A 27,832-nucleotide genomic window follows, 5' to 3' on the forward strand; every position below is an offset into this window, starting at 1 on the left:
TTCTGTTATGACGCACAAAATTTCTGACCACATGAAGCATCAGCGCCCACTCGCACATCAAAGCTCCCTTTCTAGGGCGCACACGACGCTGTTTACATGGGGCGCTGTGCGGACCGATCGGCGTGTGACATCGCGGTATCGCGAGAGTGATTCGATGCGCAGTTGTCGGGTCGCTCGTGCGGTACTGTGGTGTCATGGGCCGATCAATCTGCGCAGCGCTGCATGAGTCGAACACCTGTGTTCCTGTATTGTTTTCAGAAGTGCGTCACGTTGATTTGCATATGACCATTTTTCCAGGAAGTTTTTTTAGGTCGACTGTTTCCTGCACGTTCTCCACCTTGTTTACCGTACTTTGTACTGTAGCAGCCGTATTCACTCTTTAGTCTTTAAACGAATATTATTATTATTCATGTCGGATTAAACTCACACCATGAGTTTCTTGTACCTGAGGGGTGTCGTGTTCTTCACCTTGATACCTGTAATGCTCAACATGCGAGTTATGGATGATGGACTTTCACTCAATTGTACACAAGAGGTAAGAAATGTATAAATTAAATAAAGAACACGTGTGTTTTAATGTTATATAGACTCATTATTAATATTATTACAGTTTATTAATTCGAAAAACTTTCATATATTTATATAATTCAGATACAGTATCTCTCTTTTCCTTTCTCTCTCCCTCCAGGAAGTAGAATGTAGACCTGACATCAGTAAGTGTTTTATTTGCTTTTTTATGCTGTTTTAAATATCTATATTTGTATTGACTTGATGGTTTGATTATTTTCCTTATAGATAACTGCATGTATGATGGATGGCTCAAGCCTTCAGATTTCACTCCCAGTGGTCCTGATGATTTAAGAGTGGGTGTTAATGTAAGGACTAATATGAAAGGTGAACTGGAGCCAGTGATTGTGGCAGAATGGAAAGCAAAGGATGATGGTTGGTAACGATTACAGACATTTTTTGTGCATCCTGTTATTGCATTGAATACATTGCAGTATATGAACTTAAAAATGGCAAACATCAAAGTTCAGTCATAATTTTTTTTTTTTTTTTTGCAGGGAGCATAAGATTTTTAACAGGAACTGAGTTCAATGTGTTGAGGTTGTCTACCAATGAGCACCTGTGTGTCCATTACAATTTTCTTCATACTTTTAAGTCCATGAGAAATTCTTATGATGAAAAGGCAAGATTGATTTATTATTATTATTATTATTAATAATAATATTTTTACTGTCTAACTTTTCCATGTGATCTGTTTTATTTTAGTGGTCTTTCTCTGTGGATAAAGTTGTGGTAGATCCAGACAGTACATACCTCGTGACTGTCTCCAACCTTCCTAAACCAAATATACAACACACCAGTTACAACATGAACAAAACGGTTGTTGTTCCAGGTAAATTACTACCAGCACCGATCAGTTGATGCTACATGATGTTTATATTCAGATAATAATTCACTTTAAATCTGTAACCGCAGGTTGCGACGATCCTTTGATGCGCCAGACTAAAATTTGTTTTGAGAGAGGTGAGACAAACTTTTGTAAAACTCGTCTAACTGAACTACACAAGCATCTAAAATCAGCTAGGTTAAAGGGATAATTCACCCAAAAATAAAAATAATGTCATTAATGATTCACCCTCATGTCGTTTCAAACTCGTAAGACCTCCGTTCATCTTCGAAACACAGTTTAAGATGTTTAATATTTAATCCGAGAGCTTGTTGACCATTCACTGAAAATCTATGTACTGTATACTGTCCATCTCCAGAAAGTTAATAAAAACATCATCAAAGTAGTCCATGTGACATCAGTGGGTCAGTAAGAATGTGTTGAAGCATACATTTTGGTCCAAAAATAACGACTTTATTCAGCATTGTCTTCTCTTCTGTGTCTGTTGTGAAGCGCATGCGCAATATTAAAGTCATGTGACTGCTGTGACACGTCTGATGTGTTATCTGGTGCCCCCCTAGCTCTTTTTTTTTGTGCGCCCGGGCTTCGTTTACAGTCTGAGGGAGACGCACGCTGTAAGTTTGAAAAAATAACAAGTCAACCTCGTCACTGCAGTCACCTGACTTTAGTCTCACGCATGTGCCTCACAACAGAGAAGAAAATGCTGAAAAAAGTCTGAATTTTTGTTATTTTTGGACCAAAATGTATTTTCGATGCTTCAACACATTCTAACTGACCCACTGATGTCACATGGACTACTTTGATGATGTTTTTATTTCCTTTCTGGACATGGACAGTATACGTACGTAGATTTTCAATGAAGGGTCAACAAGCTCTCGGACTAAATATAAAACATCTTAATCTGTGTTACGAAGATAAATGGAGGTCTTATGAGTTTGAAACAACATGAGGGTGAATCATTAATGACATTATTTTCATTTTTGGGTGAACTATCCCATTAATTAGGTATCTTTTCCTAAAGTGTGCACTTTTGAACTTTATTTTCTAGGGGATACTTGGCAACCCAACATAACCATGGTGAAGACCAACGGTTCGAATGGCAAGCCTGATCTGTTTGTTACATTTAATCCTGGAGAGAATGCAGAAAAATACAACGTTTTTGTAAAGTGCAGCCGTGACAGCCAGATGAAGACTCTTTATAATGTGAGATTTTACGTACACATTTGTTTGAATACGACTCGTATCTAAATAAACGGGTGAATACCCAGCAAGCAATCTAATAGACGTTCAAATGCAGCCCAGATAACTAGGCTAAAAAAGGCAAACTTGGGCTGAAAATTGAATAGACGTCTAACCATAGCTCAAAAATAAATAAAACCAATAAATAATTTGTTGACTTTGCTTACATGACATAATTTGCTTGCATTTGCATATCAGGCATCTCACAAGTTATTTTGGCATAAATTACATGTATCCAAATTTAAGTTTCAACTATATAAAAGTCTATAGTTAACAGTAAAATGATCGCTATTGCTTGCTGGGTAATTTGACAAGGTCAATGTCTCAATGCCAGTTTTGTTTTTATTATTCAGGAGAGGAAGACTTTTTTGAATGTGACATATGACCTGGATAACTGGCCAAAAACATGCTGTGACTTTAATGTTCAGGTGTGTAGTAACATCTAAATATACATTATGTTTAATGCATCGATGTTAAAAAATTAATCTTTTCTAAAACGACCTTTTTCAATACAGATCCAGCCGTTTTTCAGAAAGTGTGCCAATGACTGTCGTCGAAAAAATCGGAGTTTTAACATATGTGCTGGTGTGTATTAAAGCAACTTTATATACCTTTTAACCACCATATGACTTAAAAGAGATACCATAAAATACATAAGGTAACATCTGACCATTTTTATACTGCATGTTTTTCAGAACCACCACGAATCATCACCGAAACCGATTCAGCACTGTGGATCATTCCTGTTGCTATATGCCTTCTAGTTTTTTGCATCGGTTGCTGTGCCGTTTATTTACGCTTTAGGAAACCAAAGAAAGGTAAGCTGTGATATAAAGCTAATATAGATGTTTTGATTTTTAAAAGCTCATTTGTTATGTAAAAAAGTGTTTGGGAACTATCTATGGATAGAAAATAAGGAAAGAAATTAAATGAATAAGGGGTGAATCACAGGGTTCCCACTCGAAGTCAAATTTCCTGACTTTTCCCTGACTAAAAAGCTGAATTTCCATGACCTATGTCCGGGATGCCATGAGCCTGGATAATGTACAAAAATCTCTGATATTACCTGACTTAGTAAAAAAAAAATGTATTCCCTGACTTTCAATGTCTGGAAAAGACCTTTTAAAATTCCAGAAATTCCATGACCTGTGGGAACCCTGTGTAAAAGTTAAATACGCAGTTGGTGAATGTAACCCATTGTTTTCAGGGTTCCCACAGGTCATGGAATTTCTGGAATATCAGGGAATTTTATATTTTTTTGACTAAGTCAGGGAATATAAGAGATTTTTGTTTGTTGCTTTAAATGTTAGTTTTCATTTATAAAAATTTGCTTGTTAACTTGTGATGTAAGGAAAACCATTTCCGGGTCAATTTTCCGCTCAATACAATTTAAACAGCTGTTTATTGGCACTGTTTATTCTTTTCACACATTTAAGCTACATTTTTTTTTATAAACATAAGGTGTACACTACATTATCCATGCTCATGGCATCCCGGACATAGGTGTTGGAAATTCAGCTTTTTAGCCAGGGAAAAGTCAGGAAATTTGACATTTGACTTCGAGTTGTAACCCTGTTCACAATAATGAAGTAATGATTTATCCCATTTTCCCAAATTTAGAACTAAATCAAAGCACGTGCATCACAAATTCACATATATACTTGTTTGCAATTTTTTGTGAATGGACCCATAATATTATGTGATAAAATGCTTTGCTTTGAAAGTATTCCTGTTTCAAATTTGTTTAGGTCCTGAAAAGCCACCAAATATTCATCCACATCCTGAAGTGCCTGTTCCACCTGGCTCACGATCCGTATTGATCTTCTACTCCCGGGATCATCCTTTATACACAGACATAGTGCTGAAACTTTGTGCCTTCCTACGGGCCAAATGCGGGATCGAGGTCGTGCTAGATCTGCTCGACACAACTTGGGTGGGCACTATCGGTCGGCTGCAATGGATCGAGCAACAGAAGCGTCGCATCGAGCAATCCTCCGGCAAGATCTTGGTTTTGTGCTCCCGAGGGATGCAGGCCAAGTGGGGCGCGATCTGCGGCGAGCCTCGGATCCTCTTACGGGAGGATGCGCAATCCCCGATTGGAGACATGCTGACCTTGGCACTTCAACTGATCACACCTGATATGCAATATCCCGCTTCCTACGGGAAGTATTTGGTGGCGTATTTCGACGACGTTTGCAACGAATGCGACGTGCCGTCTATGTTTGACATTGCGGTCAAGTACAAGCTGATGAAGCATTTCGAAGAGCTCTACTTCCATATTCTCGATGTGGAGAAATATCAGCAAGGGATAATGCATTGCATTAAGGGAATCAGCAAAGATGACTACTTCAAATGCCCGTCAGGAAAGGCCTTGAGGGATGCCATAGAAACCTTCCAGGCCTATCAAATGGAAAATCCGGATTGGTTTGAGAAGGAGCAGGTGAACAGCGAAGAGGATGTAAGAGGAGAATACAGTCCGCTTCTCGACGACATCCAAACTGGCGTGCAGCCGATCTACGAGTTGAAGCCTGTGTATAATGACGGTCTTCCGATCTTCGTGAACGAGGTGGAAGTTCACCAGGAGACCCAGAGCGTTTGTGCCGTAATTCCTCATATTTACGAGACCCCTGAGGAGTCCCCCGTCAGGATCATTAATCCCGTCATCCGTGCAGAACACAGCCAAGTGATTTCCAATTATCCAGAAGTGGAACCTCCTCTTGAAGTACCTATAGTTGGTATGCTCCCCGTTGGTCCTGAAAGTTACCCGTATCTCCTTGCTGAAGGTGTACCAGTGGAACCAGCGAATTTACCTTCGGAGTCAGGATGGAATGAAATGTATCCAATAGGGGAACAATCGGACAGCTTTCAGGCAGCGAGCATCGAAGGTCAGGACCACTCGTCCTTTTCGCAGCCTTCTGAACAAGCTGTTCAGCAACTGGTGGACTTATTTAACACTTTATGGACTCCTTGTGGAGTCACAGCACCTCCACCATCAATGGAAGATAGTTTCCATCTTAACCAGGAGATGGACCTATCCCAGCCAGTGGAGGTGGAGGAAAATGAAATGGATGGAGCATCCCAGACCAGACCATCAGAAGGGTCCGATCAGGGCTATAGTTCCAGATCTATAGTGACACCACATTATTATCTGAAATGATGACATTGACACACATGTGTGATCATTTTACTTTTACTGTGGAGTGAAACAAGTACCTTATTAAACAAGTTGGTATACAACAGCACATCACATCATTTTAAGCGTATGTTTAGCTATTTAACACAGGTCAAAGTGATTGGGTTTGTAAGGATCAATCGTTTAATCAGTGATTTGTTGTATTATATTGCACTGGAATTGTTTTTTATTGTTCTTGCAGTTTATCAGCTATAACTTTCTACTGTTAGGATTTGTATATAATTTTTGACTGTAAATAAAGTAGCACTCTTTGGTAATATTCTGTCATGTGCTTTTTAATGTAATTATTATTCAATCTCTGGCAATATTAACTGCCTCGCACTTTATCCAATAATATAACCAGTACACATCCAGACTACACTCTTAAAAATAAAGTTGCTTCACGATGCCATAGAAGTTTTGCCGTTATAAAAAGTTTTGAAAGAAATAATTCTTCTGTGGCAGGGTTTCCCAAACTGGAGTTGGAGAACCTTTGGTGGTTCACAAGGGAATTGCAGGTGTTCGTGAGTTGATGAAAAACAATTTACCATTAACGCCCCGTTCAGACCGCCAGCAACTAGCAGTTGCAGAGCGACATGATCTTATTCATTTAAATGGAAGCTTGGCGACACGAGCGAAAGTGACCGTTGGCGACTGTTGGGTGTGTGCAGCGGCTCGACAAAGTTAAGACAATTTTAACTTTATGCAAATGATGAGCCACATTCGGGATTGACTACCAATGAGAGCAAAGCAGTGAAGTTCACGTCATCCGTCTCTCATTAGTTACCGCAATGGACAGTAGATGTCTTCTCGGGTCTAAAGAAATGTCCCGAAACCGTTTTTTTTTAAAAAGACCCGACTCGAGACTAACTCGACAAAATTAGACCCGAGTCCCACCAGACCAATTTGCAATTTTTTTTTAACCTGACTGGACCCGAATGTAAACTGCCCTGACGTGTGTGCAGTCTGCAGCCCCACATGCACCCTGGTGGCCTTGCAACCAATTTGGCCCACTGCTCCATTTATTTTCAGTCGATGACACCTAGGTAACAGCTTACAGTGAATAATTGACAGGTCTGGCTCAACGAAAATAAACCTACCGCCAGCCAATGTCGCAAGTTCTCTTGGCAAGCAGAGGAGGGGTTGGAAAAGGACTCGATGCACACACGAGAGATAGTTTGGGTCTTCTCGGGTCCGTTCGGCAAAAACACATTCATTTTAAATCCGAGAATGTTATACGCGACCCATGTAGGGTGGCCATTCGTGCCAGTTCCGCCAGACACATCCCGAACATGCTTTCGGGTGCGTTCTCCGGAAGTCGCGTTGGTCGACCGCATACGTCATCAAGGTTGAATATTTCGGGTTAAATTTCAGAAAAGCACAGCATTACTTTATAAATGTACACATTAATATTTGAGTTACTTTTATAAAAAAGTAATGCAAGTTACTTTTTAGTTTAATGAATTTGATTTAAAAAAAAATAATATACTGAATTAAACTAAACGTAGTCACGTCGAATCACGCACTCTGTGTGCACGCCAGAGCGGAAACACTTTGAGTCATAAACGAAGACGGCAGGCCAGAACTTGACATTTTTGTGATGGAAATATCTAATATTTCTGAATGCAGAACTTCTCAGTCATAAAAAACATCTGCAAGGCCTGAAAGAGATCAAGCCTCAGCCAAGTAAGAAAAAGTAACGCAAAAGTAATGTAAGTATTACTTTACATCAAAAGTAACTAAGTAACGCCATTAGTTACTTTTTGGGAAAGTAACTTAATATTGTAATGCATTACTTTTAAAAGTAACTTTCCTCAAAGCTAGTCAGTCTGAACGGTGCGTTACACATTACAATAAATCAGTAAACTGAGAACTTGTGCATAATAAAAGAAAGTCAGGTAGTAATAACAATAACTATGTAAAATACTATTAAAAATTATGTATTTCAAGGTAAACATGCAAATAAATTGTTAAAATATTAACTCAGAGGGTACTCCAAGTAAATAATTTAGATCAGGGTGGTTCGACTGACAAAAACATTTGGACCCGCTCCATGGCATCGCTGCAAAGAACCTGTCAAGCACCATTATTTTAAGAGCGTATTGCGGTGCAAATAATATGTTGTATGTAAACAACCATAACACAACTTGCAAATTAAAGCCCTTGTAAGATAAAAAATCTGTAAAACACTGATGTGGATAAATATAGTCGGAATATACTGTAGTTTAAAAAAAACATGCGTAGTATGCAATGTTACATATTTGTTGGGTTATACTGCGCAATGAGGCATAAAAATCCCATAATGCACTTTCGGCCTGCATATTTATCACGTTTAGCTCACCCTGTACCCCATCCTCAATGCACAAAAATAATAGTAATAGGATGCACATTAGTTAGTAGTAACTCGATATTATTTTAGGATACACATAATATACTCTGCTTACAAACTTGCTAACTTGAAGTTAAGCAGGAGAATTGAGATTTGTTTTTGATAGCTGGATTCTTGCTGTAATTCTTGGTGTAACTAAAGTACATTGATCTTGTAATATGCATATCTGCTTTATCATATAGACACAGACTCATCCTCTTCTATTCGATCCATCAACGATAACATAATTTTCTTGGCCAGTAACTGTGTTATATCATTTCGTAAACCGTAACTTATTTACTGGCATGAGTGAGACAACATCTGGAGTTGGTTATGGTTTCTGTAAGGTTCGGTCGAGAGAGGTAGCCTAGTTTAAACTGATAAGAGACGGCACTGTGGAAGTGTTATGGCTGGATGTGGCCGGCACATGTCGAAGTTTGGTCTTCAAAGATGGATTACAGTTATCTTTATAGATTCTATATAGCCTATTAACATTAAACATTTGCAAAAATCCTTATCATACTGTACATCTTGCCACAGTTTCCATCCGTAAATACCAGAAAACCAGGGAAGGGACCACGTCACGTTCACAATCTGAAGTGTACCCCAAGTCACAAGGCATATTTACACTTTTGAGAAGTGCGTTTGGGAACATCTTTGAAAACACTAGAAACATCACCTCATGTTACTGTAAATCGATTCCAAAAAGATCGAGGACATACATAGAAAATAAATGATACAACATTGCACTTATAACATTTCCTCTGTTGAACAGTTCTCTCGGGGTTAAAGTGCCTCACAAAACAAGTGCAAATCAAAGGTTCTCGTCATTAGCGTCACGTAAGCGCTGGTTCATGTCTGTTTCATTGAGTATATACTGCAGAGGAATGTTTATTCATTGGCACATTGAGTGGTTCGGTTGTAGCACCTGTAAAGAGTGAAGGAGAATGATACATCATTTCTTAAGGGGAGGTACTATAGCAATCCGACCAAACATAACAAAATATTGTAGTATATTATAGGAATTAATACACTTTGTTTATTTATACATTATTCTGTAGTATTAACTATACTGAATTGATGTAGATACCAGGGGCGTAGCCAGAATAAAATTTTTGGGGGGTCCTATCTTAAAATGAGGGGGCACATTGTCACCGAATATTAATGAACTCTCATGCGAAGATGACAGCGTAAGTTACGCACAAAAACGCAGGACATGAGCTAATCCAATCAAGTTTGAAAATAGCAGCATTTTACCGCGCAGCATTTTGATTGGTCAATCTATCAGTCAGACTAAAAAATCAACATTTTCTTATTTTATTTTAAGCAATTGGAAATCTGAGGGGGCCAAGGCCCACCCAGGCCCCCCCATGGCTACGCCCCTGGTAGATACTGTACTTTAATAGTCCAAAAACACTAGTGTCTAGGAATTATACTACAGTTTACTATAGTAAATACTAAAGTATATTAAAGTAAATGGTTTTGATAGATTTTAAAATTATATATTGCAATCTCGGGCAGCAGCATTTTATCCGCTTGTTTAAAATCACACATAATGTGAATAATAGTAACATCGGTTAATACTAATAGATCCAACTATGACTGTTATTTAAAATTAAATAAAATTTTACTTTATCAAATAACAGATTATTGTTAATTATGCAAAATAGCATAATCATAAGATATTTGCAATATTTTATTTTATTATTTAGGCTGCTTTTTACTCAGGAAAAATAAAGTATCCTTGAATGCCCTATGAATATACTTAAATAACAGCAAGTACTTTTGCAATACATTGATGTTTTCATGCTAAATAATAGTGTGAAGGTTATACACTACAAATATACTAATTAATAGTATAGTTCTACTTCAGTAGTACCTTAGTGCAATTGAAAAGTATACTAAATATCAGTACTTAAAGGGGTCATAGCGTGAAATCTGACTTTTTTCATGTTTGAGTGCTATAATTGAGTCCCCAGTGCTTCTATCAACCTAGAAAATGTGATAAAGATAACCCAGTAACTTAGTTTTGGTAAACCATTCTCTGCAAGCTGTTTTGTGACATCTTATTACAATACTGCCCATTAATCTGCACTATCCAACCACGGCACTGCCATTTAGAGAAAGAGAGAAAAAAAAATATTGACAGCACAACTGAGTTTCAATTTTAACAAACCACAATTATGGTGATCAGTGTTTGCGTTTCATCAGCTTATTTGCATTTTAGATGACACACCCAAAAACGGCTCATTTTTGCTTTCGCACTGATTTTAACATGCTATAATAAATTATATGTGGGGTATTTTGAGTTAAAACTTCACATATATACTCTGGGGACACCAAATACTTATTTTACATCTTTTAAAAAATCTCAGTATATGACCCCTTTAAACTTGTTTTTAATGTATTCAAATAAATGGTGTCTCAAAAAAACAGTTGAGTACACTTAGATGTTCTTAAGTTTATCTTAAAAAGTACCAAAGACTATTTTTTGTATATTAAATACAACATTTGTGCATAATAATAATACATTTACTAAGTGTACTTAAAAGTGTATTCAGTGCACTTTTCTCATTTGGGTATATTTAGAACTTTATAGCTTTAAATAAATAGCTACTATTTATTTATGTAGATATATATTTATATAGAGAAAAATAAGTCTATTTTCGTTTGGCCGGGTGTCATTTTGAAGAAAACTCAAATTTAGCATGTAGTACCTCCCCTTAAAAGGGCTGACATAAACGGTTTAGCCTACATGGCCTATCCTAAAAATCGCACCTACGACTGAGTATTGACAGCCAGCGTGTTCACATAACCATGAGGACACATGTCGTTCTCTGAAACGCAATGAGAGAACTGGGCCGCGTTGCCACCGCGTCCACGCGCAAACCTCCGGTTGCCTCTCAGAGACGCGCACTGCTCGATCATCTCCAGGCACTTGCACCCCAAAAACAGCACGTTTTTGAACATGAAAACCGACACGGGCGTGTTGTAAACGAAGACGAGGAAACATCTGACCACTAGTAACGGTGCGTTGACCAGCACGCCGGTGAAGAACCTCGCCCATATCCAGCGGCAGTTCATCTCTGACGCCGTCAACTCATAAAGCCATAAAACCGGAACGCCCAACGCGATGAAATATACAGATATGACCGTATACTTCAGGTACAAGTTGGAAATTTCGTTTTTGAGGAGCATTTCCACCAGGACGAAGCTGTCCAGGATGTCCACGCAGGTGCTCATGAAGCAGCCTTGGGAATGGAAACGCGTGGCACCGTTGGGATCCTCAATAATGGAATTGATGAGACAGTAAAGCAAAGGCGCGCAAAGCAACATGGTTATCTTGAAACCGGTGATGCCGAACGGCACTTTAAGGGCGATGAGATCCAAAATGGACGTTTCCAAAACAAGCACCACTTTCGGGGTGGATGCGATCACGTAAATGAGCCACGCCAGGTACGCGAAGGTGAACTCCCCGAGGTTGCACCCGAACATGGAGCTCTTCTGGTGGAACCCGCAGGCGCGTTCCCGCTTGCTCCTGGCGTTCTTCATGAAGAAGATCCCCCATCCTGATATGACCACCAGATCGGTGGCTATCCACGAGCACCAGTAGAGGTCCGTGAAGATGATGAGGTAGAAATCCAGCATGCCGCCCTGGAGAAGGAGCACGAGGAAGCATAAGATCTTATAAAACAGGTTCTTCTTGGACCTCTGCACGAACAGAGGGGTGGACTGCATGAATTCGCCCGATGTCATGGTGTAGGACTGGGGATCAGCTGTTGCTGAGGGTACGAGGGGCTGGGAGCTGCCCTCGAGGTTGACGCTGCCGCTGGTGGTCTGCGTATCCCGACGAGACGCGACGTTGCGGATGAACAGCAGCTGTCCGTTTTCCGGTGCTGAGGAGACAGGTGAGTCGGGTTGGGGAAAGCTGGCCGCGGAGATGTCTTTGACGATGTCTGTCATTGTATTCATGCCTTCTCTCGGCTTGTTTTGGATCTGCTGGTGTAATGATAGCGGCTTAAGGGGGCAGAATAGGAAAGCACGGAATGGAATTCCATTGGTGTGGAATGGAGCGGAATGTGCGAAAATACAAAGGACTATAAAGCATAAAAAATTGAATTAAATAAACATTAATAGTTTTTTGTAGCTAATATTCAATTCATATCTAATTCTATAAGGATATAGTTTGCATCGCTCAAAAGCAGCTTATGGTAGAGCAAACCGTAGAGACAATAGAAAATTGTATTGAAATTAGGAGAAAATATTTTACTAAACAGTATATGTCGTTTTTTGTAAGGTGTGTGTGTGTGTGTGTGTGTGTGTAATAATACATGTAATTTTGTTGTATATATAGGCTACTACACTTTTAATTGAATTAGATTTAAAACATTTTTAAAGAAATAATGCATTTAAAATTAATTTAATCAATAATAAATGTATTTTTTTCACTTACCAGTTGCACAAATAGCCCATTCATACATATTTTTCAAGAAATATTAAAAATAAATTGTATGGCTATATGATTAAATGGTAACACTTTACAAAAAGGTTTATTAGTTAACTACATTATAACATGAACTAATAATCAACTGCACTTATACAGCATTTATTAATCTTTGTTAATGTTAATTTCAACAATTCCAATTTCTATTAACTAACATTAACAAAGATTAATAAATACTGTAACAAATGTATTGCTCATGGTTTGTTCATGTTAGTTAATACATTAACTAATGTAAACTAATGAACCTCATTGTAAAGTGTTACCGATTAAATTACTGTCTCATCGAGATGAATTCAGATCACCACAATGATTGCACATCTCTCTAAAAAACACAAGGGGGAGCTGCAGCGCCTGTATGGGCCGTATCAGATTGCGCTCTCCAACTGACAGAGTAACGCGATACATTGCAAAGCCATTCAATAGTGGAAAAAACAGCATTTAAAGAAAAACTTTGATAAGAAGTACGAACTGCGAAGGATGCTAAGGATCTGTAAGGAATTTATTTTTTTTGCAGCCACTACAGACATGTGGTCCAGTACTATTATGACCTTAGTAGGACTGGGTACTATTTAAGGCCTGTTCTGGTATAGTCAGTTTTTTATTGCATTTTTATTTTTCAGTTATTTTTTTAGACACTTTATTGAGTTTATTTCTTATGAAAAAATTTCAGTTTTTTTAAAGACATATTCATTTAATAATTACTTTTAAATATGTGTTATGTGTATTAATATAATATACAAAAACCTTGCAACAGATTGAATTTAAATGATCACAACATGTTAAAAAAATTTCATGAACAAACAAAAATATTTATGAGAATTAAATGCATTAACAGTAACCCCCTATTTATGGCTGCGAAATATACCAAATACATACCGGATACGCAAATGTGCATACCGCAACACATATCGCAATGGTGAGCGGTTTAATTTTAATGCTTCAACATATGCTCAAAGTTTTAGATCAATGCGTGATAGCGGTGATATTTATATTTTCTTATTTTTGTTTGTTTATAGTGTTAACATAAAATGTCTGATTTATTTTATGCAACTGTCAACTATGTATTGGATTCAATTATGATTGCATACATCCATGCGGTTTAAATGCACCGAATAAGTTCTGTTGTGAGCAATCTTTGTATAGTCTGCCCAGATACAGTCTACATTTGTTTCTAGGATGATGTGCACTCACGCATGATAACTTATAGAAACCTAATGTAGGACAGCAGAAGGCTAGTTTCAACATCAGCACGATTATTTACATATACGAGTTTTTAATCTGGGATGGTCTGGAGATGAAAACCCTAGTAATGTACGTACACAAATAGTTTTACCAAAAAAAAGGACATTACAATGTAATAGATAGACCTATTATATAACTCTCAACATTGTTTACTAAGCATGTTTTATATACAATGGTGATTCAAAATGCTTTACTTATTTTTGATATGCAATTTAGCATGACATATAAACATACTAACTCACAACGACAAAAAATAATGCCACTTGAAAATGTGAGGAAGTCTTTTTACCCCATTATTATTACTATCATCCCACACTTCTGTAAACATCATAATAGACTTTGCTATAAATGCCACCTTAAAGGTACAGTGTGTAACTTTTATAAGGATCTAATGACAGAAATGCAATATTATATACATAACTATATTATCAGACTTTACATAATGTACTGTTATGTGTTTACTACCCAAGAATGAGTCGTTTTTATCTACATACACAGCGGGTCCCCTTACATGGAAGTCGCCATTTTGTGCCGCCATGTTTCTACAGTAGCCCTAAACAGACAAACTGCTCTACAGAGACAAAACTGTATTTTGTCTTAAACAACAACATGTTTGTCCTTTGGCAGCTACCGTAGCTTCTCTATGCGTTTCAGTGAACGGCGGACTGAGTCGTTGGTTGCAATTTACAATCTAACTGCTAGATGTCGCTAAAATCTACACACTGGACCTTTAACTAAGGCATACATACGCGCAACACAAATTCCTCTTTGTGACACAATTCAGATAAAATACCATAAACACACACACATACTCATTTGATAATAAACTTTAATTTCAAGTTACATTGGATGGTTCTGAACCATAGAAAACAAGCACATTTCTGTATAAACATATGCATATCGACCAAGTTCGACAAGAACCGAATAACAATTGGGTGTTTGTGGTTTGACTACTGCCAAATGAGCTTAATATGCAATACTCACTGAAGCGAAACAGGTTTCTTTACAATTAATAGACAGTTAAACTGACGAAACATTCAGCTTCATGAATGCATTCAAGTTTGCTTTCGGGTAGTATTGGTGCACTCAGTTCTTGGGTGGGACTGTCCATCGATTACCACAGCTAATCAGGTACGGCTAAATGGGTACAAAACAACTCGGTGGATGAGGACGTTACATTAAGGGTAAATGTTCAATGTTACGAGTCGCCCGCGTGAACGTTTTCGAGTGCGTTGTGACATCACAGAAGCTCACCACCACCATCACCCAGTCAAAATCAGTGCATGAGAAGAGAGATATTTTTAAAATATCAGAAACGTTAACAGCCACCAGTTAGTGAAGCCATACACAGTCGCTGTATCCTCACAGTCAATGATAAAGATGTGAAACCCACACTTAGTAAGCGCAAGGTTTATTAGCTATATCTTTCTGATCATATATATATTTATATATAACTTAGTGTCCTTTTATTAAATTACTTTTGTTTTGCTCTTTATACTTTTTCTAGTACGTTAACCAGACATGGACGACGTGGTCTTACAGGATGGAGAAGGCTTTCTAGAAAAGATGTTTTTGCACAAGAGCTATCTGCATGTCTTTTGTGTTTTTATATTCATTTATCGACTTTATAATGAATTTGTCGTTTTTTAACGGCCTGCTGAAAGGCACTGCCACAACACGGGGGGAAAGACACTACTGCCCATCAGAGTCCTGTCTAGTTTCTAACAGGGATAGAAAGAGTAAATAGGGCACGGGGTTAATCTAGGAGAGACTTCGGGAAGGATGCTATAGGTAAAGCTCGTAGTAATCGTCCAGCTCTTCGTGGAACATATCCCAGTCATCTTCGGAGTCGGTGGCTTCGTCGTCGGTGCCGGCCGCCAGGAGCATGAGGAGCATCTCGCTGAGCTCGAACGTCACCATCTCCTCATCCTCGTTGTCGAAGGAGTCGCCGTTCTCCCGCTCGTCGAAAAGATCCCAGAGCGGCGTTCGCCTGGAGTTCTGCAATGCAGAGCCGAGATCGTGTCCATTAGTGGCTCAATACAGACCTGATCAAATTTCTTTACGTTATTACACAGAGTACAGATGATATGCTTTCACCCGAACGTCCAAAGTATAGCTTTACCCGGTTTCTTCCGTTAGAGCCGGTTTGTCTCCTCTGGGGTTGAGGCTCCTCCAGACGGCCATCGGGAAACGCGTGCTTGTAAAAGCAATTGGCTCCAAATGGACAGGTCCCACGGCCTTCATCGAAATATCGGCATGGTTTAGTCCTTGTAAAAAAGAAGACAGATAATATTGGTTTAGTTAACCACTTATCACCACATGGACACCCACGTCTTAGCTTATCTCGCCAAAATGCTACAGACTTGACCTGTTAACAGTTCACATAAAAATTTATCATCATTTACTTACAAATGAAGACATAAAAAACATAAGCAGATCTGGGGCACCATTGACTTCCAAAGTAGAAAAAATAATACTATGGAAGTGAATGGTGCCCCAGATCTGTTTGTTTACTGGTTTGAAATAACTTAGGGGGTGAGAATTTTCTTATATTATTTTCTGATAATGTAGGACAAAAGTCATATGCTTATGTTAATTTAATGGTGCTGTTGTCATTTTGGACAGCCCCAGTCCCCTATTCACTTTCATTGTATGGAAAATTTGGGTTTGGAACAAAGTAAGGGTGAATACTCCGTTACACTCATTTAAAGGAATATTCCATTTTCTTGGAAGAAGAATCCAGATAATTTGCTCACCACCATGTCATCCGGCGTGTTGATGTCTTTCTTTGTTCAGTCGAGAAGAGGTTGTGTTTTTTGAGGACAACATTGCAGGATTTTTATATATTAATGGACTTTAATAGAGCCCAACATTTAATACTTAACACTTAACATTTTTTTTTTCAACGGAGTTTCAAAGGACTATAAATGATCCCAAAAGAGGCATAAGGGTCTTGTCTAGCGAAGCGATTGTCATTTTTGACAGGAAAAATAAAAAATATGCTCTTTTAAACCACAACTTTTCGTCTAGGTCCGGTCCAGCGCGACCTAACGTAAATGCGTAGTGACGTTAGGGAGGTCACGTGTAACATATATAAAACGCACATTTGCGGACCATTGTAAACAATAAACTGAGTAACTGACACAAAGACATTAATTAGTATCATTTGACATACAACAACGTAGGAACGGTCCTCTTTCAAGTCTCTTGTAAACACTGTGACGGAGTTTCGCGTTCGTTGTGCTTTAAAAGTGGATATTTTTTATTTTTCTTGTCAAAAATGACAATCGTTTCGCTAGATAAGACCCTTATGCATCGTTTGGGATTGTTTATAGTCTTTTGAAACTCAGTTGAAAAAAACTGTTAAGTGTTGAGTTAAGTATTAAATGTTGGGCTCTATTAAAGTCCATTAAAATGAGAAAAATCCTGGAATGTTTTCCTCAAAAAACATAATTTCTTCTCGACTGAACAAAGAAAGACATCAACATTTTGGATGACATGTTGGTGAGTAAATTATCTGGATTTTTCTTTTAAGAAAATGGAATATTCCTTTAAGGGTACAAAAATACAGAAAACATATGAAAGATGATCAAAATAAAGATGATCTGAGAGGTAAGACCGTGGGAGTGGGGAGCACTCACTATGCATGAAACACAATGGCGGCCTCCACAGCTTAAAATGAGTATTACATGTTGGGATTTTTTTGATCAGTTAATTTTAGCATTAGAAGGCAAATATGAAGTCTTCATAGTCAACATAACCTTTAACCATGAGACATGTATCAAAAAGGTATAATTTTATAGTGTACCCCATGCCATCCTTGTACTTCTTAATGAGTTGCTGCTTCTCCTCCTTGTCCTCTACCCAGTATTCGCTTGGTATGACAAAGTTGGATGTGATTCGACACTCTGGGCAGGACCTGACACAGAAATACATCAATTGGTCACGATAAAAAAAAATTAAAAAGCATTATTGTTAGAAAAAGAGGTGGACCACTGCAGTTCCATTATGGAAAGCTAATAATCGCCCAATAACAAAAGATTTAAGAGCGTCTCCTCAAAGTACTTGTTTAGATATCTCAAGGGTGTTCATACTTTATGATTTTGCTCTCAAACTGTTTGGCGCTCCTCCATTTCCTGATGCACTTCAGGCAGTAACAGTGGCTGCAGTTGGACAGGATGCCGAAGCGGCGTTCGCTCGGGTTGGTTTTCTCGAACACCACCTCCATGCACACGCCACACATCATGTCCTTACTGCGCTGGATGGCAAACGAGATCTCCATGTCCTTCTCGTGAGCTTCAATGCAGGCCTGTCATTTTATAAGTAGTACTACTGATAAATGATACCATTTAGTTCGCCCAAATAAAAATAATATTTCATTAAAGCAACTTAAAGGAACACGGCCACATTTTGGGAATTTAGCTTATTCACCGTATTCCCCAGAGTTAGACAAGTCCATACACACCTCTCTCATCTCCGTGCGCGCTGCAACTCCGTCCGACGCAGCCCCCGCCAGCCCAGCCCAGCACAAAGACTGGAAATGCATGGCTCCAGCCAGTACACTGCTCCCAATAAGCGACAAAACAACGCGATCATTTTCCTATTTATGTGTTGTGATTTGTATAGTCAAACCGTGTACAAATAACAAGGTGATATGAGACACAGCGATCTTTTAACAGTATACATACCGAGAACTACACTCTCCGAAGACGAAGCACCGCGGCACGGGCGGAGCGATCCGCTCGCAGCACACGAGAAGCCCCTGGTGAGGAGCAGGGAGTTCGGTCAGAGTTGTGCAAATCACTCCATCCATGCGGCAGTGCTTCGTCTTCGTCTTCGTTTGACTATACAAATCACAACACACAACCAGGAAAATGATCGCGTTATTTTGTCACTTATTGGGAGCAGTATACTAGCTGGAGCCATGCATTTCCAGTCTTTGTGCTAAGCTAAGCTAGCGGGGGCTGCGTCAGACAGAGTTACAGCACGCACGGAGATGAGAGAGGTATGTATGGACTTATCTAACTCTGGGGGATACGGTGAATAAGCTAAATTCCCAAAATGTGGGCGTGTTCCTTTAAAAGTATCATATGCATCATCATAGACGTTAATCCTGAAACTCACCCTGATGTGTTGCGAGCGCTGAGAGGAGTCAGATGGGTGGAGCACCTGTAGGCCGCACATGTCGCAAACGTCACCATGAAGATACGCGCAGTTAAGACCGTAGCGACACTCGCCGACTGCGGCATACGGGCAAAGTTGTTTCTTCAGTTCTTTGTTAGCTTGGTCTTTCTCATACTCTTCTTCGATGAGAGGGCCAGACCCCTCAGCTAAAATTAAAACAAAAAGTTAAGCTTTAGTACCGTTAACATGGTTCTCGAGTTTTCAGTGATGTAACACAATCCCAGCCAAACAGAGAAATTTGATGTTTACATGTAAAGTTATCAGAAGTTGGATAAGATTTTGCAGTCACAGACAAAAACACTCAGATTAACAAAATAAAAACATTTATCCAACAGAGATAGTGGCAAATCACAGGACATTTCGAAGGTTACAAATTTGCAATGCATAAATTCCCTGCGATTTATTTGCATGCAGCCGACTTGAAGCGTAATCCTTTATATAGAGTTGGTGTTGAAACACAATGCAGTAAACCCAAAGGAAAAAGCACCTGCTAGTCGGATAATGCAAGAGCTTTTGGCAGCCTTCCAAACATTAGGAATTGAAACAGCACTCTTTGCTGATGAAGTCTCTACTTAAGAAGAATTTAAGTGGGCCAGGGCCAGTGAGAACAGGAGTATACTGATGTATAGCATAACCTAAGATGTGCTTTGTGTGCGGTGTCAGTCCAGTTTTAGTAACAGGGCCAATTATCCTTGCAGCATCATAAAGCAGTTTGTTCTCTGAAATGCGATTGGAGTCTCGCTCCAAGGCCGTACATTTATATTCATTCACCAAGTTGCTGCTTTTCTTGGCAGTCGTGCATTTAAAATAATTGTCGTTCATTACGATTCTTATTAATATAGTGAGATTATTATTAAGAGGACTGCAAAGCCAAAGTTAGGAGTTTGATGTGTTGAATAAAGGTGATGGATAGATAATCATCATGTTTACATTTTATATTAAAACATGCAATTAAATATAAATTTTCTTTCTGTCTTAATCTTCCAGAGAAACAGTGCCTTTGGTTTTTACAAAAAGCAGTCTAATTGGAAGTACACACCAAAAACGAACTCAATGATTTGTGAGAGAAGATTACATACAAAGTCAATGCAAAGACGCGAATAGACGTAAATGTGACTGATGCAAATTGGGCGGTGCGACTGCAGCGAAAAAAATCGATTTTCACCTCAAACACATTTGCGCAACAAAAACAATTTGCATGACACGAAATTAAATCCCGCAAGTAATTTAGAGCAAGAAACGCGATTGCTTTGCGTTTGATGTGTACGCAGTGAGCTACGAAAAAGCAACAAAAACATTAATATAAATATTATAAATACAAATAAATATTAACATCTAAATTAAACATCTAACGCCCTGTTTACACCCGCGTTTAGACGCGGGGTGATGCGACTGATGCGAATTGGGCAGCAGGGTGATGCGACTGATGCGAATTGGGCGATGCAGTTGTAGTGAAAACACACACTATTCGCCTCAAACACATCTTTGCGCAACTCAAACAAATAATTTGCAATGTCCCGCAAGTAATTTATAGCAAGGAAGGATTGCTTCGCGTTTGATGTGTATGCAGTAAGCTACGAAAAAGCAACAAAAACATTATTATTATTATTAATGAGAAAGAAACACTATAGAGATATTTTATTAAGCATAAGACAAATAAATATTACCATCTAAATTAAACATCTAAGGTCCTGTTTACACCCGAGTTTAAGATGAATAGACGCAAACAGACGCAAATAGACGTGGGGTGATGCGACTGACGTGAATTGGGCAGCGGGGCAATGCAACTGATGCGAACTGGGTGCTGTGATTGCCGTGAAAACACTCTGCTATTCGCCTCAAACACATCTTTGGGAAAATAAAATAAAAAAATATTAACATTGACTTGAAATTAAATTCTGCAAGTAATTTAAAGCAAGGAACGCGATTGCTTCGCGTTTGATGTGAAGGCAGTAAGCTACGAAAAAGCAATGAAAACATTATTATTATTATTATTATTATTGAGGAAGAAACACTATAGAGGTTTTTTATTAAGCATAATACAAATAAATATTAACATCTAAATTAAACATCTAAGGCCCTGTTTACACCCGTGTTTAGAGGTATAGACGCAAATAGACGCGGGGTGATGCAACTGACGCTATTCACCTCAAACACATCCTTGCGAAACTCAAAAAATTGCATGACGCGAAATTTAATTCTGCAAGTAATTTAGAGCGAGGAACGCTATTGCTTTGCGTTTGATGTGAATGCAGTAAGCTACGAAAAATCAATGAAAACATTACTGATCCCATTTTTAAACCGTAGTTAGTGTGTAATGTTGCTAGAATAGCATAATTAATACCTCTAAAATGATAAAGTTCAGCCAGGCCATATATTTTCTATATCGCTTTTTTTACACGTGAAACATGAACACACGTTATATTGCGCACTGTAAACACAAAGCTTAAAAAACACAGAAAGAACGGGACCTTTAATCGGTCTCTTTTGCCCACTTTCGGCCGCTTCGGTCCTGATTACTTTGAGGGGATGATCTATGGGTTAAAATACGAGCGGGGGGGAAATTACAACATAAAGTTGATGTGGGGTAATATTATGTCAGAGTTCCACTGATTGTGCTTTTAGTAAACATGCTGCACAAAGTTCTGTACATGTTTATTTAAGGGCTTTCACAGATATTTAAGACCAACAGAAAAAATAAGATTGCTCAATTTTCACACGTGCACAAAGCTGCCGCTTTCGTTTTAGCAATAACTGCCTAAAGATCGTGCTAAACACTAGAATTCAGGAGTGATGTCAAATATCTTTATACCCAGTTTAAACCTGTGTGTAGCGTCATCCTCTTATGATCCGATCGACCAAAACGCATCTTAATACCAGGTGTAAATGGGGCCTAAATTAAAGCAGCAGAACTGTACTTATGCTTAAACTTTGAACGCTTGGCCAAGGCACTTTAAATTTGTATTTAATTTACAGACGATAACCGAACAACATATATCCCTGCTACACTCAGCCCTCCCGCAGTAGGGCTGCCCTGGCACAAACTCGGCAGCATTGACCCAGTCCACTGCCCCTGAGCTATGGGGCTTCTCCTGGGTGCCGGTCGTGCCCTCCGGCCCATCAGACGCCGGATCGGGAGTGCCAGCAAGGGGAGCAGCGGACAGCGGCACCGACGGCTTAGAACTAGGGGCTTCGTCTTGCTTTGCAGGCTTGGTATGTTCATACCTACAACATGCAAAATCAAATCACTTTTATTGTCACTTCACTAACAACACATGTGCAGTGGTGAGTTAAAGTCTTGAGTGCGTGCTTCAGACAGTGCACAATACTATAGGACAAACTGTACAATATACATTATACACAGTTTACATAATATACACATAAACATACAATAGGTCACACTTCATAGTTAAACAGCTTTAAACAATATTGGGGCAGATTCCCAGACAGGGTTTAGATTAATCCATGACTAGGTCTTAGTTATATTAAGACATTTAAGTTGTTTTTACAAACAAACCTTACAAAAAACAATACTCGTGTGCAACTTCAGACAAAACAATGGCACTGATATGTTAAGGTATTGCAGTGCAAGATGTTTTATAAATGAAGGCAGCTCAAACATGCATTTTAGGGAAACCACCCCATTATGCATTATTTTAGGTTTAGTAATACATGCATTTAACATTTATTTTGTAATACTGCTTACTTTTATTACTACACTTAGATATGCAACCAGCAGATGCGTCATTTAAATTAATTCATACAACATAATGTTTAAGTGTTTCTTGAGAATCAAGTCATTGTTTGCTAAATAAAAGTTTTTGTTTACATCAAATATGTGTATGATAAAATAAATAAAAATTAGGGCTGGGCATAGATTAATCTCATACAAAATAAAGGTAATTTTTGCATAATATACGAGTTTGTTCTGTCTTTAAATATTATGTATATATTTAAACACACACACACATGCATATACATTTAAGAAATGTTTTATTTACATATAATTTTTGTATTTATATAGAATATATAAAAATATAAATAAATAGATATAAATATTTTCAGAATACATACATGAATGTGTGTGTATTTATATATACATATACATAATAATTACACAAAGCACAAACTCATATAATATTTAAAAAATACTTTTATTTTGTATGAGATTAATCTAGATTAATCTATGCCCAGCACTAATAAAAATACACACACACATGCATGTATATATTAAAACAATATTTGTGCATATAAATTTTATATAACCTCAAATATAAATTATATAAATAAAATTTATATTATTTATAAATATGAATACTTATTAAATACCAATATTTAATTTCTTAAAATTATACATGCATGTGTGTATATTTTTATATATACTTAATTATATGTGTGTGAACTGTGTCTGATATGATGTAAACAAAACTTTTATTCTGCAAACATTTGGTTGCGATTAATCGTTATGCAGCCCTATGAGTGTTGCTTAATTAGTTTACTTAATTGTATTAAGTAACATGACACTAAAAATAGTGTTAAATAATAAAATGAAAAATGACAACCTTACAAATAAATAATTTGTGTGATCCACTGCATATATCCATACAATTATTCATAAAAACCGTCAATCATGATTGCTTTCTGTAACACCTTTTGATATTTATTTCATAATATTTTTTTTATATATATTTTAGCGTAATTTTTCATTATTATTTAACAAAATAAAGTTCAGAATGGTTTTCTGACGTGTTCAGAGACTTTCCGCATGACTTTTGCATGAGTTGGACTATAAGTGGAGGTGGGTGAGGAGGACACATAAATAAATGAAACGGTGGAAGCACAAGTGGCTACTGCAGAATGGCGGCACGAACCGAATGAACCTGACGACGATAGCAACAGCAGCAGAGGGCGAGCTAGACACAGAGAGAGAGAAGAGAGAGAGAGAGAGAGAGGCAGCATGCATGTTAACACACTGGAGTTATGTAATTGCCATGCAGGCTGTGGTGTATTGCTCTATTTGGCCCCCAGTGTCTTAGAAGAGAGAGAGGGAGAGAGAGAGAGAGAGAGAGAGAGAGACAAAGCCAAGAAATCCAGTCATAATAACGCATACATTGAGGCCCTTTCTATGGACACTCAATAAAGCCGGATGACCCATAACCCCCCCAAACATGAGAACAATAATGAGGCGGGGGACAAAAGCCTCACTGCATCTCCCTCAGACAGACGCGACGATCTCAGCACTGACAATACGGCTCTGTCATCCACAATCCACATCCCAGACATCAGATATTTAAAACGAAGCCCCGTGGAACCACAGGAACGGTCCTCTCAATCCGAGCAAGACGGAGCTCTCGCTGAGACGTAACACTGTCACAGGATAAGCTCGGCAAACAAAGACATTCCCATACTGCCGTGATGGGGGTCGCAGTTACTATGGGGATGCACTTGACCGTAGACACACGAGACGAACACCGTCTGGCTCGCAAGCTAATTTTTACACCGCATCAGGCGACCATACAGTCGCAGTTGGAAACGACTGCTTTCGCAAAGGTGGACCGTTGGGTCATTTTTCTTCCATTGTGTCTGGTGCCTGCCTACAGATATGGCTATACAGTCCAGGAAGTAACGACGATAACTGCATGACGATCAGCTAATAAAAAAAAATACATAAAAAACTGATACATAAGAAACTTCTAGGACTGCACGGTATTGACGAAAACTGCAATCACTTTCTAGATATTGCGATGTGCATTGCGCAATGCTTGTAAAGTCACTTTCGATTATAATAAGACATATAAAAAACCCGTACTTAAATAACCAACACAACCGTTATTGCGAACCGTTATGATATGCATATTGCGATATGCACATTCGCTTATGTTGCACCTTCTGGCTACGTTCACACTGCAGGCGAAAGTGGGCCAAATCCGACTTTTTTGCCCAGATGTGACCCATATCTGGTTTTCTTATGACAGTCTAAACAGCGTAAATTAGATTTTTTTCAAATCAGACTCAAGGCACTTTCATTTGGTCCTAAATCGGATACATATCTAATGTATCACAATGCGACTTCGGACTGAACAGCAATGTCACATTTCATCTGACTTTTACGTCATTGAAATGCAACAGACATCACGATTCTGATGACATCACATCACCACGAATACTGTTCACACATGAGACCAATGACAGTCGCATTTAAATGATAATGTAAACAACGGTGCAAAAAAATCGGATTTTAGCAAAAATCTGAACTGACCATTAAGACCTGCAGTGTGAACTAAGCCTCTGTTGTGAGTACAGTGTGACACGTAGTGTTTTGATTCAACAACTTTGTGCATCTCACGTCACAAGCGATGAGGCAACACAACATTTCTCAGCAGCCACACCTACATTTAACACACTCGGTTCCTAACACAAAAATGCAGATTATGTTACCTTTTTGTCTACGTAATATATGTACAGATCTAGTCAAGAGCGTCAGTTGTTTTAAAGCACATTTAATAGAAACATGGCAGTAAGAGTCAGGCATCTTACCTACAACGGTCCCCAAAAGCACAGCATCCTTTTTGGAAGAACTTGCAGACCATGGTTGGCTTGCAGCTGGTGAGGTCGTGTAAATACCGACAGTTGTCGCCCTCTTTGCAAAGCCCGTGCATGAAATACCTACAAATAAAGTTGAATTTCGAGATAGGTCAACTCACCATTTGTGGCGTTGTAAAATTGAACTAAACATCCAGAAGTGGTTTTTATTTTGCCGCTGGTGTAAACGAAGCTTGGCATGTAAAGTCATTTTGATCGTAATTATCGTTACAGCATTAAGAAAGGCCAATATAACAAATTGATAGTTTATAGTTCACTTTAGAGGAGAAACTTTTATTCTTGTTAATGATATTGATGATTTTATTAAAGAATGTGTATTCTATGTAATGCTTTATAATATTAAGTTAATAAATGATTACATTTTGTTAAGAAATATTTAATAGCAAAAATAAATTGTCTTATATGTGATTTCCTTTATTAGCATTGTCCCTCTCTTATAATGTTTGTTTGATGAATGTTTAGTGATAATTATCCAATTATGTAACTTATACAGTAATGCATGCATTTTTTTCAAGTTCAAATAAGTAACATATGTATTGGCTAGTTGGTATTTACAAAAAAAATCTGTGAATTCCTTTTAATTGATATTCATGACATGGCAGATATAGATATTATAATATTTATTAATAGGAAAGCTCAGAGTATTACACATAATTTATAGTCAATAACATTACAATCCTTGATATGTGTATGTAACATCTGACAACAAAGACAATTTGAACTGTATACATGCAGCATATTTCCTTCCATAATTTGCTAGCCACGATGTTTACCTTTACACAAATAAGTGTAAAGATTAACAAATCATAGATAAACAAATCACCAAACTGGCTGGTTCCCAATTTGATTCACTCAGCCTTTTATAATAGCTTCTTGAATCTTGTACTGTTAAACTATAGCATAAAGCATAGGTGTAATTTTAAGAACACGGATGTTGCAGTGACAGAAACAAGCACACAGAGGAAGAAAAGATCGTATATAGCAACCACAGTGGGGCTGATCGCTGATCGGTTACAACAACAAACACACACAGATCCACTTCAGCACAAAGACAGCAGCGCTGCCGAACGCTTCGACATCGACGATCAGACAGTCGTTTGTGATCTATATTTCTGACAGTATTATACTGACATAACGCTGCTACTATGCCGATTTTCACTAACCTGCAGGTTACGTGCTTGGTCCAGCCTCCGATAACTGCTGGAGCCGCTGTTGACGCCGCCGCTGCCTCCGCCATTGCTGTTTATGTTGAAGCCACAGCACCCGGATATTCCGGAAAGCGGCTGCTTCGCGCTCGGGTGTTTTCGGAAAAATACGAAGACGATTGAAGGATCGGGTGTTTTCGGAACAAATAAGACGCGTGGGCGTCGGGTGTTTTCGGAAAAACGAAGACGAGGTAACGTTATAATGGCACTAAAAAAGATGGTAAATATAGTTCAAAATCATTTTGTCGTGACCACTGAACATTGGTTCAATTCAATTAAACGTCACATCTCCTCAATATTATTAATGCTCTCTCATTCATCAATTTTTCTGGATAAAAGTGTACTAAATTAGTAAATGTAAAAATAAAGCAACAGTTAAATCTAGTGTTTGGGAAATCAGGTGGAAGCCACCCATACAGCAAATATATATTATGTTCAAATATGCTTTTAAATATATTTCAAAATATCCAAAAAGTGTCAAAAAATATATTTGCTGAAATATTTTGAAATATGTTTACAAAATGTATTTTTCACCTATATATTTTGTGGCCATTTTTTGTATATTTTGAAATTTATTTAAAAAACATAAATATTGTAAATCAATTATATTCACGTCGCTTTGGAAGAAAAACTTTGAATGTTTAGAACCTGTAACCATAACAAGTTTGAACAGATTAAAATTAAATATATTTCCAACTGCAAAAATATACTTATACGTTTACATTTTATACAAACTGTAATATTTTGAAAAAGTATTTTTCTAGTTTTTTTTCTAAAACTAGAAATGTATTTGTTGCCTCTGAAATACATTTTGAAATATATGTTAATATATAAAGGCTAAAACTAAATATATCTTCAAATTCAAAAATATATTTAATTAAGCTTTTATATTTTACAAGAG

At 37.9% G+C, this 27,832-nt stretch overlaps 3 protein-coding genes across 4 annotated transcripts; 1 reads left to right on the top strand and 2 right to left on the bottom strand.

The window, feature by feature from the left end:
• Positions 1 to 281: 281 nt before the first annotated feature.
• On the top strand, positions 282 to 6,103 carry il17ra1a (interleukin 17 receptor A1a). The gene is made up of 11 exons (XM_055190659.2): positions 282 to 535; positions 689 to 713; positions 796 to 942; positions 1,065 to 1,189; positions 1,273 to 1,399; positions 1,483 to 1,530; positions 2,463 to 2,617; positions 3,007 to 3,081; positions 3,169 to 3,238; positions 3,349 to 3,471; positions 4,402 to 6,103. Exons 1-11 carry the CDS (start codon positions 431 to 433, stop codon positions 5,808 to 5,810), a joined length of 2,409 nt encoding a protein of 802 aa, XP_055046634.2. The 5' UTR covers positions 282 to 430; the 3' UTR covers positions 5,811 to 6,103.
• On the bottom strand, positions 5,830 to 12,273 carry tmem121b (transmembrane protein 121B). The gene is made up of 2 exons (XM_055190660.2): positions 10,972 to 12,273; positions 5,830 to 9,121 (listed from the first exon to the last, which is right to left on the bottom strand). Exon 1 carries the CDS (start codon positions 12,163 to 12,165, stop codon positions 10,972 to 10,974), a length of 1,194 nt encoding a protein of 397 aa, XP_055046635.2. The 5' UTR covers positions 12,166 to 12,273; the 3' UTR covers positions 5,830 to 9,121.
• Positions 12,274 to 14,750: 2,477 nt separating this feature from the next.
• On the bottom strand, positions 14,751 to 27,046 carry mkrn1 (makorin, ring finger protein, 1). 2 transcript variants are annotated; one of them, XM_073869067.1, is made up of 8 exons: positions 26,890 to 27,046; positions 25,661 to 25,789; positions 22,132 to 22,348; positions 19,064 to 19,264; positions 18,034 to 18,248; positions 17,748 to 17,858; positions 16,062 to 16,206; positions 14,751 to 15,937 (listed from the first exon to the last, which is right to left on the bottom strand). In XM_073869067.1, exons 1-8 carry the CDS (start codon positions 26,961 to 26,963, stop codon positions 15,725 to 15,727), a joined length of 1,305 nt encoding a protein of 434 aa, XP_073725168.1. In that variant the 5' UTR covers positions 26,964 to 27,046; the 3' UTR covers positions 14,751 to 15,724. The 2 variants fall into 2 exon arrangements, with proteins under 2 accessions (XP_073725168.1, XP_073725170.1); XM_073869069.1 differs by having other exon boundaries at positions 14,751 to 15,984.
• Positions 27,047 to 27,832: the final 786 nt, after the last annotated feature.

Source organism: Misgurnus anguillicaudatus, chromosome 1 (genome assembly GCF_027580225.2).
Source record: "Misgurnus anguillicaudatus chromosome 1, ASM2758022v2, whole genome shotgun sequence".
In the NCBI taxonomy this organism is placed as follows: Eukaryota; Metazoa; Chordata; class Actinopteri; order Cypriniformes; family Cobitidae; genus Misgurnus; species Misgurnus anguillicaudatus.